At 35.4% G+C, this 19,211-nt stretch overlaps 1 protein-coding gene across 5 annotated transcripts in view; it reads right to left on the bottom strand.

Moving 5' to 3' along the window:
* SNTG1 (syntrophin gamma 1) overlaps positions 1 to 19,211 on the bottom strand; it is a 327,370-nt gene that overhangs the window by 158,968 nt on the left and 149,191 nt on the right. For all 5 annotated transcript variants that reach the window (XM_040080452.2, XM_058422692.1, XM_058422687.1 and 2 more), the window contains one exon: positions 3,239 to 3,293. In XM_040080452.2, the coding sequence (XP_039936386.1) occupies positions 3,239 to 3,265 (27 nt within the window). In that variant the 5' untranslated portion in view covers positions 3,266 to 3,293. The remainder of the gene's footprint in view (positions 1 to 3,238; positions 3,294 to 19,211) is intronic.

A 19,211-nucleotide genomic window follows, 5' to 3' on the forward strand; every position in this document is an offset into this window, starting at 1 on the left:
AATCTGAGCTGCATTCACCCGCTGGGGAGAGCGATCTCAGTTCTTCTGCAGTGTAGTGGCTACAGCACTGGGATATGCAGATGAAAGCAAACAAAAAGGGGAAGAGGAAGATCAAATAGTCAAGATGCTTCACAACCGCTTTTACTGCCATTATCAAAAAATTCTTAGTAACTATTCTGGCACAGAAGACTACAGATATTTTTCCCACATATACGGTATGATTGAGAATTTGACACAATAGGGATGTGGAGGGGATAAAAGCTTGAAAGTTTTAAATGCACTGACTAGAGAATCAATTAAACAAAACTACCCTGAGCAAAGACTACAGCTATTTCAATAGTTGAAATAAATAAATTATCAGCAAAATGTTTGTGGCTTGAAGTGACTAAACTAGTGCCAGAGATGTGCCAAGATGGAATAGAACCACAAGCTATTTAAGGGTGTAGTGCCACAATGGTCTTTTCCTCAGCCGCTACTCTCACTTTCATAAGAAGCTCAAGTGCCAGATGAAGTTTTGGTGACGTATCTGGCCAATTTTAAGGTATGAAGAAAATTTTATTAAAAGTAATAACTGATAGGTATATATTGGGACTTGAAGTATCTGACAGAACAGATTATTACACCTTATACTGACCTCAGGTGAAATATTTCATGAAGTAATTAATTAATTAATACTTGGATGGATGAGATTTAAAGTCCAAATAACACCCTGCTCAGTTCCATCAGCCTATTGAAAGTCCACTACCACAGGCTCAAAGGACCACAGAGCCACAACAGCAGGTGGGAAGCCAAATTAGGCACTCAGAAAGGGACACCCAGTCTGGGTTCCCTGCCAGGGCTGTCCTAGAACAGCTTCAGCTCCCGTGTCCGAGTGTGAAACCATTATGCTAAGAAAATGCCATAGCACCTCTTGGAGTGAGCAGAGGTCACTGCCTGGAGCATGGGACACACAAAGGAATGCAGTTTTGGATTTCACAAGGCCTGTAAAAATATATATGGATACATGTAGTGTATATGTCTGCGCTGCCTCCATACGCCTCCTAGGGATACATCTTCACCCTCCTGACTCTTCTGGACCTGGGCATACAGAGCTGCAGCAGACTCCCCTCTCTTGGGGCTTCAGATCCAGTTTGCTCTATTTTCCCTCAAACAAAAATGAAAGCAGATGATGCATTACAATGATAGTGTTAAGGTTTTAGTTAAAAATTGCACTATGTGCAAGCACAAGGCTGCTGATTATTTATTTGGATACAGGCGTTTGATGAAAGTATGTTGAAAATATGCATTTTATTAACTTCTTTTTGGGAAGAAAGAGATAGACATAGTCTTGAAAGTGACACCACTGATTCTGTGCCACAAACCCCATTTTACACAAAACATATAAACTGGCATTGAATCCACCTCATTTAATTTCATTTAAATGCTAGTTAAAGGATTTTCTTTGTGGTCTCCAAATTTTGGCGGTCTTTTAGGATGGGTGGAATCATCCCCTCTTTCCCTTGTCTAGCAAATAAGCTGATTTTTAAAAAGCTAAATTTTAAATCAATGCCCCCATTAGAAACTAGATACAGAATGAAACAAATCTGTCAGTGTACTTTCACTGTAAAGACTAAGACAGGACTCATATGCCAAGTCATCTTTCTGTGGCTGCTCTTGTCATTACACCTGCTGGACACAGAGTGAAGTTAATTGCCACTAAATAGCCTATAGAGTTTAAATAGTAACAACATAAAAAACTATGAAAATAATGCTTATCTTCCTCTTTACCTGAATAAGTGCATTCAAAAGGAAATAATAATAATAAAACCAAAACCAAAATGCCCTAATAACATGCTTTAACTCTTTGTTCAGCCACGAAGCAGTCGGGAAGTCAGACTACATGATCAGTGCAGGCTCCTTCCAATTGAAAATATTCTATTTGAAAACCCAAACCTCAAGATTAGTAAAAATGCTTTCTTCCATACAAACATTTGAAAACCCAAACCTCAAGATTAGTAAAAATGCTTTCTTCCATACAAACAGTCTGGGATATAGTGCTATAGAATTTACACCATGCATGCATTTTCTGAAGTATTAAAGCCTGAATATATACCATCCTGAAAAAACATCAGAGTACTCTTTCCCAAAGGCAAGGTTCATTTTAATATTACTCTTTGACCCTACTACTCCTATCAGAATGCTGTCATGATTTAATTTTCTTTAGCCTGCTTATTTTCTCTTCTCCCGTGAATCAGTTTATTATAACTGATTCTCAAGTCACAACTGATTTTAGCTGCAGTTAGTTCTTGATTTTAGGGCTGTTCGAATCCCTTCACTTCTATTTTTTCATGGGATCATTGTCACACTTAAAGTTCTAGCCAGGTAGAACTGTTTCCAGTTCTACTTTCCTAAATGCTGTTTGTGGCTTTCAGTGTACAGGTAATTCTTGTGATTTTTGAATTATAATAATGCACTGAAATCATTACATAATTTGCTGCAAATGGTTCTCACTGTACCTCAATTGATGAAGTTGTTAAAATCACATTAAAACAATTGTTCATAGACAATCACTGAGTAAATAAAAAGCCCTTGCTAATGTCTACAAATACATTTTATTTGCTTTCTTTAAGGCAGATTAGTATTAACACAGAAAGCACTTCCCTCATCTCTAGTGGAGGGAGACTGACGTACTTTACACTGACATTATGAAACTAATTCTATGCAAAATTTACTCTCTTACCTCACTAAATCTGAATGGAATTGCTTTTCATTTTGGTCATCTTCACAGCTTCCCTTCTCCCCACCCACCTTTCTCCCATACTTCTAAATTTCCCCCTTGATTCTGCTGAGCAGCACCAGACAGATTCCTGACTCCACTGATGTTTTAATTCGTGTACAGGCTTTCAGATATAAACAATTTAAGGAGAGCAAACCTCACACAAAACATAGCTGCCTGCGCCTACATTGTGCCTAAAGAGGTAAATGGGAACAGAGATGAGGTCCATCATGAACACACTTGCGCAAATTCTTTCTTCTACTACAAAGTCCATCTGCCACCATGAACTGATCTGGTGATTAGCTTATATTTGACTACATAATGCTGAATTTTTCAGAGGAAGAAATAAAAAGGGAGAAAAAAGTATCTAAATGTGTGTGTGTGTATATATATATATATATAAATATATATATATATATATAAAGGATTTAAAATTCATTGATTCTTTTTCTACTATTGTTTGAAAAAAAATTCTGATCCTACCTCTTCACAGGTGGTCCTGAAATCCATGTGCTATGACACAGCAAGTGGTATTTGTCTAAAATGGAGAGAAAGATTTCATTAGAATGAAAAAGATACAGCAAAACATAAAAGTTATCTGTCTGAGATGAGCAATTGCCCTTCTCTTTGTTAGGTCTAGTTATAGCCATTGCTTTAAAGGAGAAATGATCAAAGTTGCAATAGGATTAGGAAGATGTTAGAAGTTGTTCCTGTTCTTATAAACTACACAACCTGGTTTCATTGAACATAATCAAAGGAATGTTTGTGTTCCCACCATCTCCTCCCTTTCACAGGACATTCTTTCTTTTTGTGTTCTCCAAATTTTGTTTCATAAGTAAAGGTATACTCAAAAGTAACAAAAATAGAGACAATTAAGTGTTGCTCTTCAGAACACTCCCTCCCTTTTAAAAAACCTTTTTTATTTTCTCACCTAATTAAAAACCACCACTCACCAGTACCTTTTGTCTCACATTTTATTAATGTACCTAATCTCTCCACAGAAGCTGCTGTCATTTAACAGTGTGCTTACTTTGCAGAAATATTTATGAGTTGAAAAACAAATGTTAGAAAAGTCAGAAATACGTGTGAGTGCTGGCAAAATGTCACACCAAATCCTGTGATTATTACTTTGCTGGCCTTTACTTAAAGTGTATTCATCGCCATGCACACTTATGCATTCATTTATTTATGTGATAAAGCCACTGGAAAAGGATGTCAACAGAGGCTGAAAACAGTGTCCTGCTGCTGGGTCTGCAACAGAAATGCTCATGCATCAGCCAGTAACTATTTTCAGGAAAACAGTTCAGGGCAAAACAGCAGTTTCATTTAACGGCTGGGAAAAAAAATCCTGTAACAAAATTCTTTCCATCAAGTATTTTATTACTATTTTGTAGTGTGCTTGCCATAATTTGTATGGGTATAATACTCAAAATTTCATTAGCACCATTAGCCTATGCTTAAAATAAAATTTAAAATTCCTCACATAGTACAAAAACTTAATTCCTAATACTTAGAATTAAACCTCTTAATAGTAATAAAATCTTTTCATTAAGTCTCTTGATTTATTTTGCTGCCCTGAAGGCAGTTTTATTGAACAGCACACATATGAGGTTAATGTTCTCTATTTATTGAGCTCTGTCTGGTTCACAGCCTGTGCTCTAGACTAATTTCTAGCAGAGATAGCCTAGGTTACAATTCAGAAATTTAAAAAGGACCCATCATCATTCCTTCCTTATCAGCTTTACACAAGCACCAAGATCCAATAATGAACTGTATCTGTAATTCTGCTATCAAAAATACCCATAAAATCAAGGTCACTATTACTGTCTCAAAGATTTTCTCTCTTGTGGGTTCTCTCTTATTGTGTTACAAGGAATGTTTCCTTGTGATCTTTATGAACTCTTTTTTCAGCTGAGTAAACTGAAGTCAAAAAGAGACTTTACTCACCTTAGCCAAATAGTCTAAGGACTTCTTAGCCTCCTGGAGCATGTATCTTTGAAACATAAACTGAAGTAATGCACAGTGCTCTCCTTTCTTGAGCCCTGGTTATGGCAGGTCACTAATTCCTACTGCAGTCAAAAGTTTATTCTCATGTGTTATGTTCTGCCTTATTAATAAAAGTTCTGCAAAGTTTGAGTTTGGGCAACTTTGGTTCCCCATAGTCAACGACAATTCCACTTTCATTCTCTTTTAGCTACTCTTTGATCTAAACCTCATCTAACCCTGTTCATTTTCATAACCCAGTATGACTCCTCTTTTATTCTTCGTTTTTAGATATAAAGCATTTATTTACTTATTTCAGAAATACTTGTCTTATCACAGAGAAAAAATAATTGTTACTTATAAAATATTTTCTAAAATGTAAAACTGGAGCTACATAATTCTCAACACAAAATAAAATTCCTTGCAGAGAGTTTATGTGTTTCTCAGGCAGGCAACATCTCAGTTACTAATCTTTGCAATACAGCTGCCACTGCTTTTGCTCCCCTCTATTTCCTACTGATTCTCATCTGCAGCTGCACAGAGAATGTAAGCCCACTATCAATGTTCTTTTTCCGACTATCAGCAATTTTGTAACACTTGATATTTTACAAACAGCACATAGTAGGTTTGATTACAAAGTGCAGTACTTCATATATCATCTCAGAAATGTCATTGTTTCCCACATTTACACCCTGAACAAACACTCTAGATAATTAAATTACAGGAATATATATCATGCATCATGCAGAAATGTAATATCTTATACTGGTAAAAGCACCAATGATTACCAATTGTCTCCTCCTGTAATACATGAAAAAAGGTAGAAAATATAAACCTAAGTAATCAAAAAAAAAAAAAAAAAAAAAAAAAAAAAAAAAAAAAAAAAAAGACAGACTGTGAAATCCACTGCTTACAGATATCCGTGATAAGCTTATGGCTAATCTCTGCAACCCCATCTCCAAATCACAGCCACTTTCACCTGAGCAACTTTCCAGCTCTCATAGGAGCTTCCTTCAGCCTGAATTTTCTTTTTTCTTTTTTTCTTTTTTTTTTTTTTTCTTTTTTCCTTTTTTTTTTTTTTTTTTTGCCCCTCCCCACCATTAGGTTGCTCTGGGACAAACTGTGCCTCAGAATGTGGCTTTGAATTGAGGAGGTGCAGAGGAAAAAGCTCCCAGGACAGAACCTGGTTTGCAGGCACAGAGGGAGGCACGAACAGCATGTCTCACTCAAAGAGAAAGGAAGGCTCCAAAAGCAGTGTGCCTTTCTTTAAAGGGGCTGGGAAGCACTGCAATAAAAGATATGCAAACAAGCAAGCTTTGAAAAGTTACATGCCATCCTTTCAACCTGACTTGCAATCTGCATCTCCTCCAAATCTGAGTTATCAGACCTATTTAGCTCACCTCTGCTGATGCATGTAAAAGGAACAGTGTGTGACAGACAGGTTGGGAAGAGACTTTGACACTCCCTTGGCAGAAAAAGCAGTTATTCAACACTGAAGAAACATTTACCAAAAAGCATTTTTATGGCATTTGTGTTCTAAAGGGAAAATCAATGGCTAAAACATAACGGCAAAGATGAAGGCTATGGCAGCCCTCAGAGACAAAACTTCATTTAGGATAATGCACAGAGCACTTGAGCTATGCTCTGATCTTCTTATAATAAATCAGGTCATATTCCAGTGGTATAATAGATGTAATTTCACAAAGCACTTCCATGACTGAATACTCCAGTATACAATAATGAAATAAGGCAGCAAACAAAAAGAAAACTTTTTGTGTGCACAACATCAAGAAGAGACACTTTGTGAAGTATAGGAAATACCACAGGCCAAATGAATTACTACTGATGGCAGGAAACACTTCATTCTCAAGGTTACTGGCGCAAACTAAGAATACAATACTGTATGCAAAAACAAGAAGTCTATGGAGAAATTATGCATTATCAAATGCAGTTTTATTTAGCATAGGATATCACTACATACCTCTTGTATATGTCCTACTTGATGGAGAGAAAAACAAGATTTTTTTTTTTTTTTCTGTCTGAGAAAGGCCTGAACTACTAATGGGAAAAGAGACTAAAATGGTATTTTAAAGGCACAAATCACAGATCAGCAACTACTTATGGTAATAGTTTACTACTCATGTTTGCCTTTTGAAGTCCTTCTGCCTCCATTCTTGCCAAAATATTTTGGGCTCTACATTGTAAAAATATCTGAAGAAAATAATATCTGTCATTTTGGGGTGTGTTAGGAAATTAAACATACATACATTTGTAACTCTGAAAGGCCTTTTTTTTTTTTAACAGTAATTAAAACTAACCCCCAAACCTTCTCTATGATAAATAGGGATAGTAGATTTAGAAATTATCCTTACATATAGCATAGCTAGTCCCTTGCGCTTCAAAGGAAATAAAAATATTTCTGGAAAAAGAGAAACATTACTTCAAATCCAAAATCCATGAATGCATACTCATTCCATCCAGCTTGCCACAAGGTGTTTGGTACCGGAAGAGTGGTCAGAAGCATGCAGACACCACAGTAAATCAAAGGAGCAGTTGAGTAACTGCAGATTAATAAACCCTCATTCAGTTATTACTTTCCAGCACACTTGAATTATATTTTGTTTGACCACTGAGTTACTTATGTTCAGTTAACATAATAATTTTTAGTAATTTACATATTGGACTCATTTGCTGAAAAAAAAATCTCAGCAAGTTGGCAACAATCTCTAGATTCAAGCACTTCCTCATACCTCCTCACAAAATTCAATACATGAAGGGGGATCTGTATATCCATTGCACAGAATTAGAGTTTTAATAAATTAATGTAAGAAGAAGGATGCTCACGAAGCTGGAGGACCCTAAGCTGTGTGTATCAATCTACCTGATAGTGCAAGGACTGAGAAGAACTTTGGAATCAGCAAACCTGTGCATTTCTTTGGCGGGGAAGAAAATAATTACCTGACAAAGCCCTTTAACAAAATGTCCAGCTCTTAGCAAAGCTCATGCTTCAAAAGAATTGAAGTTGGCAATTAGTAACTAACATGGTTTTTAATGTTTTGTTCATTTTACCTTGGACAAAACAAGTATGGTATTTATCCACAAGTCAAAATTTATTATTTTAGTGGCAAGCCTATTTAATACGCAAGCCAAATTAATGATTCACTCTATAAACAACAATTTTTCCACAGTCAGTGATCCAGAAGGCAGTATTAACTGAATGCATCTTGGTCTTCTGTTTGTTTACTCAGTGCTGTTTGCATTAACAATTATCTAGTGTCCCCCAGAACAAACACCCACAAAATGACCTGACGAGTCACGCAGTCTGTTGTGTCTTGGCAAAAGAAAACTATTACAAATGGCAAAATAAAAATTAAAAAACAAACAAACAAAAAAAACACCACAGAACACCACAACACACCATGTTTCAGAAAGAAAAACAGTATTACAGGAGAATAATCTGAAAACAGTGATATTAAATGGCAATGGGTTGTCGCTGCACGTCTTTATGTGAAACACACTATGGCAAACTGGAGTATTAAAGTTTGGCTCTGGGTCAAAATCTGGAATCCTGACAGGAAGAAAAAAGAAATCTTTTGTCTGGTTTCTCACTTTTCCAATGTTACCCTCTGGTGATTCAGTAGATGTGTCTAAAATGTAATTATGTACACGATTTCAAAGAGGACAGTGCACATGTCAGAGCCCAGGCTTGTACTAAATGTCTCCTTCTTCACTGCTCTGGAGGCTGCATGAACTGTGACGTGATGTAGATAATTTCTCAGTTTTGCCTAAATAACAGTGCTTTTTGTCAGAGATAAAGAGTTGTTCTCTGACTATTCAGCACTGCAGTGTGGATTTTCCCTCCATTATGTCTCAACACAATGTTTTGGTATAGAAGACATACTGGCACTCCTCTGCCAATGCAATTGTTTCACATTAAAATGTAAATTTCATGCCCCTGGCATTATGCCTAATGCCAGTAATTCAGTGAGACTTTCCACATTATACTGCATCTTTCGATTTCAAGTTAAAAGAAACCAAGCCAAAAACATTGTATCAGTGTCCTAAAGGAGTTTATAAAATAAATTAATGGTTGTAAATAATTGATAAGAATTTATTTGAGGTTTTTAGATCCTTTATAAACACCTGGCAAATATATTTATACCTGCATGTATAGACATGAGTCATGTCCAGAGTTAATTGCAGTGCTTAATGAAAAAATAATACTTCACAGTGAAATTTTTAAAATCTGTATATCCTGCTTAAGAAAAATCAAAATAATAATAATATGCAGTGAATAATGAAAATAGAAACCAGATTAAATGAAGAAAGGACATGATACCAGACTTTTTACAGATTATTGAATTAAAATAATATGAATGTGGTTTATGCCCAGTTTACAAGAGTATAAAGAAGCACATACTTTCATTTTTTCAACTGACTAATTTTTTTCCCATATACCAGGGAAAATGCAAAAAAGGATTTTCCAATAGAAATAACATCATTCCTGCTCATTTCATACAGTTTGAATCACAAATGCCAATACATCTTGACAGAGTTTGAACTAACAAGGTAAGTTATCTGGAAGAAATGACAAAATCTATTCTCAGAGAAATTCAGAAGTTTCATAAAATTCAATGAAAACAATAGGAATAAGTCACTTTTAATTGACCCAGGACAAAAACCACAAAATCAAAATATCATTTGATTATGACCTTTCCTTATTTTGGTGGGATTAAAATTAGTTGACTAAAGTCAAAACTTTTTCAGTCTGTTTTACCATTAGGTTTTATGAAATGATTCCTACCATTGAAAACAATATTCCTATTTTATATTCACAAAATAAAAAAACTCTATTCTACATTACCAACATATGTATCACAATCTAGTACGTTTGTAATGGCACTAGACCTTACCAGTCCATCCAACTGAGACAGTAACAGAAATCACAGCAACCCACTAAAATAATTTATCTCATCATTATCTCATAATAATTTCATAATTTATCTTTCAGTGCATACTTTCATATTGTTATCTGGAGTTGGCTTTCTATTTAGAAATTGCCACCATCACCAGTTCTGCAACTGTAGTCAGTTTCTTTACTGAAATAGAACTGGGCTCTACGAGGTAAAAAGGTTTGGGAGATATGATGGCAAGCTACCAGAGAAGATGGGCAGAGAGGCAGTTTGAGAACTTATAGAAGAAAATGGAGTCAGTGAAAACTGGAGAAACAGAAGAGACCAGATACTTATTTTTGGCAAACAACACTCTTTGCAGACTGTTTTAATTTGAATTCAAATGACTACTCTCTGGTATCAGAATTGCCTAGGTAAAACACACGAAAACTAAACAACCCCTGGACACTATAGGAGCAAGACCATAGATTTCCTATTTAAAGTGGACTAAGGCATGTGTTGCTCTGCTGTTTAGACAAACTGTTGTTGTGGTTGTTTACTGTGTCAGGTGTCAGGTCATTGACCCTTCTTTACTGCCTTTTTTTTTTTTTTCCCTTCCTTTCTTCTATAAAATATGAAGTTACTGATGTCCCATAAATAATCAAGTCAATAACAAAAAAATCGATTCACAGAAATATTTAGAATTAAGTTTGAACTACAACTTAGCTTCTAGTACCAGGTCCTGTAATCAACAGCAGTATTCCTATATGAGAACTGTTACTACAAGCATGCATGTAATTACAGTGCTTACCAATAAAAACTATGCATTTGTTTTATCAGCTCTGGGACAGCAGAGCTACAACAGAGACAAAGACCAAGGTTTATTGCAGTTTCTGCGGCAGTTTTGACTTATATAAAAAGTCACTTATACAGGCTACCAGTAAAAAACCCTCTTCCTCAGGTTAAGGTAAAAAACCCAAGCAGACAAACAAACAAACAAACAAACAAAAAATGAAAAACCCTCAAACAGCAACTTCTTTCAAAAAGTTGTCATCAAAGGAAGGAGGAATAATGCAGTGCATGAACTAGGAAATTCTATCCAATAGACCATCAGCTAGAACCATGATCATTGTTTGCATAGTCTCCACCACTTCTTTTTTTTTTTTTCCTTTTTTTTTTTTTTTTTTTTTTTAAAAGCAGATGCTTCTATATAGAAGTATTTAGTACTTACAGAAAACAAACACCAACAACTTGGCTCAAAATTAATCAACATAATTAGATCTTCCACTTGAGTTTTTATATGATTGCAGCAAAAGTCTAACTACTCTGAATTCAGAAAGCACAAATTTGCAGCAATGCTGTTGTAATATCATCAAGTCAAGTTTATTTACTGTCAAACTATTCCTGCAGTAGTACATTGTCAAAATGTATAAAAAGGGAACTTGAAATATGCAAAATATGCACACAGGAAAACACAGCACTTAAAGCATTGTATAATTAAAACAAAACAAAACAAAAAAGCTAAGTAGCCACTGAGAAATACTTTACAGCTAATTAGAAAATATCCCTGTGAGAACAGCAGCCCTCACTGAAAATCCTTTTTTATGGAAGTGGATTGAAATGGGATTGTGAAATGGTCATCCCAGCTGTACACACATCCTTATCCTGCAGGGTGTTAATCCTGCTATAAGGCTATCACAGTAAGTCAGAATAAACACCAACAACAGTGTGCTCCACTTTTAGAAACAGTGGTTGATTCAGTGGTAAACTGTGCTGATCCAGGAATGCTGAGCTGCCACACAATGAAACCTGTGCAGAGCACACATGGGTGCATAGCTCGAAGTAGCATTCCTTTTTAACCAGTCACACAGTGGGAATCACTCATTTTGGTTATCACGTTTTCTATATAATAAACTACTATTCAGATTAGATTTTAATGCATTCTTGAGCTCACTGATGCCAAGAAAGCCAAGATGGCAAACACTGAAAATCATAAGGATTTTTCTTTGTAAAATCCTGGATTCATTAATGATGTAAGGTAATTGTAATATAGGTGAGACTAATATCACTAATTTCCTCTATGATTGTCTTTCACACTACTAAATGTAGATGAAAAAAGATAATGAGAATGTCAACTATACAGTCAAGCAGACTGGAAGATGCTGAACTCATGATGAAAAGGTTTTACCAGGAGTAAAGTGAAAAGAATGAGGAAGGGATTCTAAAACTTTGTAGGTCAGCAGAAAGGAGTTGGGGTTCATCAAACTGAGGAAGCTTTTGCTTCCTTGGGAATGTTGAGGGATGAGAAAGAAGAAGACAGCCTTCAAGACAGTGAATGTGAAGGTTTGTAGCCACCATAGAAAACTTGAATGTAGGAAAATGAACCCAAAATTAGACCTAAATTCCATAGCCATGGTAGTGTTACGCCAGGTTTCTATATAGAATACAAAAATTAAGTGATGCCAGCAAATTCATTCTGTTCTTAAGCTGCTAGTCTCTGTTCTTAAGCTGCTAGTACAGACTCTTACATGGATTTAGTCCACGACAAGTAATATTCTCCAAAACAACAGGCTACAGGACCCAGGAATTAGTAAAGGGGTGAATTTAATAAGACATTTTTCTCACAGCCACCCTACTGCATAGGAAAAGACAGTTAAAAACCATGGATGTAGGCTGTTTTGTGCAATTACCTCAATGCCAGAAGCCAGTTTCATTGACAGTGATAACCTAGGAATTTTGTATTTTGGAAACTCACAAGAAGTGGCAGAATGTAACAGCCAGTACACTAGCTCAAGTGACAGCTCTGAAGTGTCTACTCCTGAGACTATCAGAAGATACCTCATTACAAGTTACTTTTTACGTGAACTTTTTTTTTTTTTAAAGTGGGTTCCAGTGCAAAATTTAGATTGTGAATGTGTAACTGAAACTGAGTCATACTCAGTGATGACTTAAATTTGTATATCTTTGTTTAATTCAAGCATTTTCCAATGTTTAACTTATCTGAAAGACTTTAAACATGAATCTTGAAATCAAACGGGACTCAAATTTCAAAAATTCCAATTATATCACCAAAATTCACTGGTAGAGTAGATGAGTATCTATATTTGTGCACTAAACAGTACCAAAGGACTTCTCCACTTCAGACACAGTCACTGAAGCAAAGCAGGAGCTTTGCTCTTCCTTTTTACTTTCCAAGTCTTTCAGGCAAGAGACATGGGGAGAGGACAGACTTCAGGTCACAGTTTCTTTATTCACTTTAAAATCTATTTCAAGGAATGGAAAGGTTATATTTTAAAGACTCCATCCCCTCATCCTGTCCCCACTAGAACTAGAGGAAGCTATAGGGTTCTTTTTCAGCATACATTTTCCCCCAAAGTAATGAAAGTAGGAACAAAATTTTAGAGAAAGAGAGAGTGAGACTTGGTTAATAAAAGCAACACAGCAACACAATGACAGTCCAACAAGACTGATGAAAGGAAACAGCATTAAATGGGAATAGAAAAACATGACAGAAGAGGGAAGAGATAGTTCCTAAGAAGACCATGGGAAAAAAAAAAATATGAAGGAGGAGAAAATGGAAACATATTTCAAAACTAATTGCCTTATTCTACATTATTAATTGCTAAGATAAATTTTGTTACTTTTTTCATTAACAGTATTCCATATGCTAATTATGACTGGTAAGCTGAAGGAAAGTAATTTAGGCATATTGGGAGAACCTAACTTCTTTACATATTGTTTTCTTTTCTCCCTCTCTCCTTCCTCCTAGCACACTTGATTAACAAAAGATAGAATTTGGAAAAAGAGATGTAAATCTTAGGGATAAGCTGACCACAAGTAATAATATTGAGGAAAAAGGGTCAGAGATGCATTAAGAAATAATTCTCTTGCATTTTCAATCACATGGCTATAGCAACTGGGCCTTGTTTTAGAAATGTTTACACAAGATTACCAGAACTATCAAAATTCATTCCTTGTGACATGCCTACTGAAAACAAATTACTACAATGCGGTTTTTGGTACCATCTAAACCACAATTGCTTAAAAGCATCCTTCATCATATTTAGAAATATTAAAGTGAAAGATTTAGAAATACTAAAGTGAAAGAGAACAAGCTCTGTACAGAAGCCCAGTGACACATTGAATTAAGGCAAATTAAGACAATATTAGCACAAGATACTAATTCAGGAAATGAATATGGGTGTTGTGGGGCTGTACAGCATGAGGATCTGAGATTTGGCAAACCTGTCACAAAGGAATCATTAAGGCAGGAAGTTCAGCTAAATAAAGATCATCCAGTAGAACAAAATACTATCTTTAGAATCTGTTGACGACCACATAGCCCAGGGAAAAGACTAGCCTCCTGCTTTCAGGGTAAGTGACAGCAGTGCCATCAGGGTAAACTACAAGGACATACTGAGAGTAAAAGGCAGACAAGTTACATCTGAGACGTATATATGACAATGAGAAATGATGGCTTAGCATAAGTTCTGCAAAATTTCAAGGACTCTGCTACTCAGAGAACCCAAAATGTATGTTCTTTTGCTACTTAATAAACATGCCCAAGTAAAAATTAGTCTAAGAAATCCTGGTATCATGCAGTTTTATCTGAGCTTGAAATTTTATCAGGAAAAAAATTGTGAAGTATAATATACTGACATTGAGAGGGAAAATTTTCGGATAGTTCTAGTTTCAAAAGTGTTTTCTAAGGCTTGTTTGTGATAGTTGATCATATTTTAAAGTAATTATTCATAAAGCATAGCTGAGCTGACTGAGCCTGATTTAAAAGTTGGTGAAAACTAGAATGTTAAAGAAGATATTAGAGAGTGTTTCACTCTTTGGGAAATACTTCTTGTTTGAAAATTGAGATTTTTACGTGTGTGTTGCTGCATTACCTTTCCTAGCAACAGCACAATTTTCAAGTTGTTGCATTTCTTCATGGCTTAACAGCAATCAAATTCTGCTTAAAACAATGGCTCTCTCCATGAGAAATATTTAATCTTCCTGCTGTTTAAACTAGTCAAGTTCCTTTTTTTTTTCTTTAATTCTTCCTCTGAATACTAAATGTCTTCTGTAAAAATAGTTGCAGTTTTCAAGCAGCAGATTTAACAATCATTAAAAGTGAACCTATAAAATATCATGAGATTCTGAAAGTACTGCTGTAAGAGTTTGAACATGAGCATGATTTTGGAAAGATGATAAGGACTGACAAGTAGTAAATATCCATCAAGTTTCACAATTATTTTGAATTATTACAATGTGGTGGAAGAAACTGAAAAAAGAGGGCACATTTGTTAAAAACATGGGAGGAAAAACTTTCATGATTCATTTTTAAGAGATCAAAAGAAAAAAAAAATCATCCTTAAGATACGCAGTCTCATGGTCCTCTACTCGCTCCTCTGACTTTTAAAAGAGACTGTCTCAGGGGAAAACCAACTGATAAACAATCTGCTGCCACAATTGTGGCATCATGCTTGAGAACACAGTATGTGCTACCTTCTTAATATTGGGGTAAATAAACTTATTGAAAAAACAGTGGTTCCTCCACTTCCAAAAACAACCCCCTCACCGTGTGATGGGGTCATGAACCTGATCACACCCATCCCTGCAGGGATTGGGATAATGGTTTTCAGAAAGGCTGAAACAGCCAAGTACCCAAGCTTTTACCTTTATAGACCATAATTTTAAGTTCAGCTTAAAAAAATTAAAGGAGGAAGAGAAGTGTCTCTAAAGTTTTGAACAAACTTCAATACTCTCTAGTAAAACCCCCAGAATAGCCTATAAATAACTACCTATCTGGATTTCTTTTCAAAGAATAAACTTTGGAATCCCAATTTATATGACCTGGGATCTAAATCATCTACTTCTTCTAACTTTACCATTCACTGGGCTGGGCATCTCCCTTTTTGGATGCTTCTCCCATTTTCCAATGCACCTGACTGGTTTTGGTGAAGTGAGGTCATACGAACACACATATGAAGAAGGGTTTATCAAAGGATTTAGAATATTGTTTGACAATAACTACATCCTGCTACTGAACCCATCTATTAATAAAGAAACACAACATAGAGCAACTTTTCTTCAACAAATTATTTATTATATACATAAATAGAAGTGCTTCTTAACCACTTGTGAACAGCCTAGTCCTGCTCAAGGCTAGTGTTATGTATAAGATTTTTAAAGAGGACTCTAGCACAGTAGTGAACCCTTCAAAAATTATTTAAAATTATTATAATGATTTAAGATTTGCTAATCCAATGAACTTTTTGGTTCTCCTTCATAAGAACAGGGCAGGAAGATAAAGCTCACATTTTTAGACCTTCCTCAATGGAACAGAAACAGAGTTTACGGGCTGTCTTAGGTCCCCAAATTACATTTAGCTTTACATTAGACAATTTAGATTACATTAGACAATACTCCTGTTCAAGTGGGATGAAGACAATGTCTGTGTCCTGGTTTTGTGGGATCTTTGTATATGGGCATGGATAATAATGTAAAAATATTACAATAATAATAATAATAATAATAATAATAATAATAATAATAATAATAATAATATAGTATCAGTGTATGCAGTAGAGTGCCATGTTTGGCCAAAGAACTATTACACCATTACAAACTCTAAATAACGGACTAAAATTTCCAGACAGAGCTCCAGCATTGTGGGATTTTTTTGTCTCGTTCCAGCATTGTGGGATTTTTTTGTCTCTTTCAGTATATTTGACAACATTTAGCTGCCTTAGGAATTCCTTTGTCCCTGGACTAGTTGTCTGCAAGATTCAAGATACCAACCTTGCAGTTGCCACTGCAAAAACACATTATACTGTTCAGCTTATCAGATCACCTTCACTGCCTGTGCCTATCTCCCACCACTCAATCTAGAAGCCTGCTCTGATACGGTTTTGGAACATCTTTCCTCATTTCCTGGGGAAGTAGCTGTGATGTTCCCCAGATGTGTTCACTACTTCTGCACAACAATAAGTCAGGTAGGTTTTGGTTGAACAAAAACACAGGAGGAAAAGAAATAACTTCAATTCTCAGAGCTTTTTTAATGAAAAATAGCTCCTGGTGCTTTTAAGACAAAAATTTCGCAAAGGCAAAAAAGCAAAAATTTACTTTCCTTCCTTCCTTCCTTCCTTCCTTCCTTCCTTCCTTCCTTCCTTCCTTCCTTCCTTCCTTCCTTCCTTCCTTCCTTCCTTCCTTCCTTCCTTCCTTCCTTCCTTCCTTCCTTCCTTCCTTCCTTCCTTCCTTCCTTCCTTCCTTCCTTCCTTCCTTCCTTCCTTCCTTCCTCCCTCCCTCCCTCCCTCCCTCCCTCCTTTCAGTTTGCGAAGCTACACTTCTTTAAAAAATATTATCTTTAAAGTTAAGAACAAATTTCTATCTTATTGAACTGAGACCTCACATCTACTAAGACTGAAGCTGAATTTTCTTCTTCCTATTTGTAAAAAAAATATGATGCTAGAATTATTTTGGGATTATCTAACTTCCAGAAGTAACAGATTCAATAAGGCCTCTTAAATTAATGGTAATAGTTGATTTGCATTTTTGAATATATAATAAAAAGGCAATGTTACCAATGCATAATATAAAGATATCAGATGACATCTTTGTAAAATAACAATAAAACTTTGAAATTTAAGTAATCTGAAATAGTCCACTGGAACAACATCAAATAAAACCCCTCACATACACTATTATAACCACTACTGAGAAGTCTCAGGGAGGAAACTTTCATATTTACAAGTCTGTATAGTACAATTAAGTTGGTCCTGAAACACACTGACAGAAAAGAGATATTGTATTTCAAAATCTAAAATTGAACTTTTTAAAAGTTGGTTATCTAGAGACTACTTCTTATATTTTCATTTCTTCTGTTGCTGTTTTATAGTCTTTTACCATTTATTTTAAGGAATATGGATGACATAAAAAAACAAAAAGGTGAATTTCAGGTCAGAGACACTTTACTGGCCTCTGCTGCTGGGGTGAGATTATTTGCAATGACTGCAGGAATTTTCAGTCTTTTGTAAAAGACCACATGCTTCAAAACTGTAACTCCTTTGGACTTCAATGAAGTATCTCATGCGGCATCTCCTTTATGATCTCCTTTGCTCAGCTTTCATTTCCAGCAGAAGCAATTAAAAAAAAAAAACAAAAAAAAAAAAACACTCCCCCCCCCCAAAAAAAAAAAAAAAAACAACAACAACAAAACCCACACCACACCCTACACAAGAACAAGAATTGAACATACTACTTGAATTATTTTTTCTCGCAAGATATGTGGAATATGATGAAGCTGCAACTAATCTGTATGTTAGTGAAAATGAACAGCATTTTCCATATGATGTTTGACTTTTAAGTTCCTTGGGGGAAGCAGTCATGAATTTCACTAAATTGCATAGGGCTAAGAATACCAAGAAGTTGATAATTAATAAATACATAAAATATCTGCACTCATTTATCATTTTCACTTCTAATCTTTTGCTTGTGACATCTTACCGTCTCCACAAGCCCATTATTATCCTTATTAGTATTTTTAAAATTTTATGTCTCACTCCTTATCTTTTTATCTTATTGCATTAGCCCTTGGTTTTAATTTTAACTGGAGTTCCTCCCAAACTCAAATTCCTTCTATTTATACCTGAAAGCTATGTAAGAAAGCTGCACGTGGTATACTTGGTCAGGTTCAACAGCATTCATCCTAACATGTATGCAAATATTCAAAAACTTGGACTGAAAGCATTTGCTGTAAGACTCTAGCTTCAAGTCCCATAGCTTTCTCCTTTCTAAATTATTGCAGGTCATGAAAACTATTATTCCCAAAAACCTTCCTGAACATTTTGTTCTTCTTCCTCTCAATATTTCAGATAAAATAATCGATTCCCAACAAAAGGTAGTTCAAAACCAGAAAACAAAATGGCACTGGAATAATACCGCAGGGTCTCTCCCAAATCCTAAAGAAAGGGGGGGGAAAAAAAAAAAAAAAAAAAAAAAAGAGACTAGATTTAATTTATGTACTTACAGAGCGATGCAAGCTAACTTGAAGTGGGAAGAAGATTGAAAACTTCCCTGTAAAATGCTAAAAAGTTCTGCTACAGAAAGGGAGGAAAATCCACAGAAGTTTAAGTGATACATTGTAGTCTGCTTTGTATCATGGAAATGAATGTGTTTCTCAATATGCAGCTCATTTGACAGATGAGCTGTGTCCAGGATGAAACCTATTGCTCATAGATTTTTTTTTTTTTTTCACATGACGTAATTCCTTAAATTAATGCACACTTGACATATATTAGTGCTATTTGAATTTAGGCAATTCTCCAAATCCTTAATTTTCTACAATCTTTTTTTGAAAAGAATGCAGGTAATTCTCAGCAGCTGACCTCTTACTCTGACAAATCATGCAGAAAGCTGACTGTGATTTAAACAATGCAACAGGTTTGAGAAATTGCTCTCATGCTTTTTAAGTCAGAACCATAGTGATGCTTCAACCCCACTATACTCTGTGTTCTGCAATGCCCCAGGTAGTTCCATTCAGAGACGCTGCTCTAAAACATAGAACAAAGGATCTCAGAAATGTGTCCTAC

Source organism: Hirundo rustica, chromosome 1 (genome assembly GCF_015227805.2).
Source record: "Hirundo rustica isolate bHirRus1 chromosome 1, bHirRus1.pri.v3, whole genome shotgun sequence".
Classification (NCBI taxonomy): Eukaryota; Metazoa; Chordata; class Aves; order Passeriformes; family Hirundinidae; genus Hirundo; species Hirundo rustica.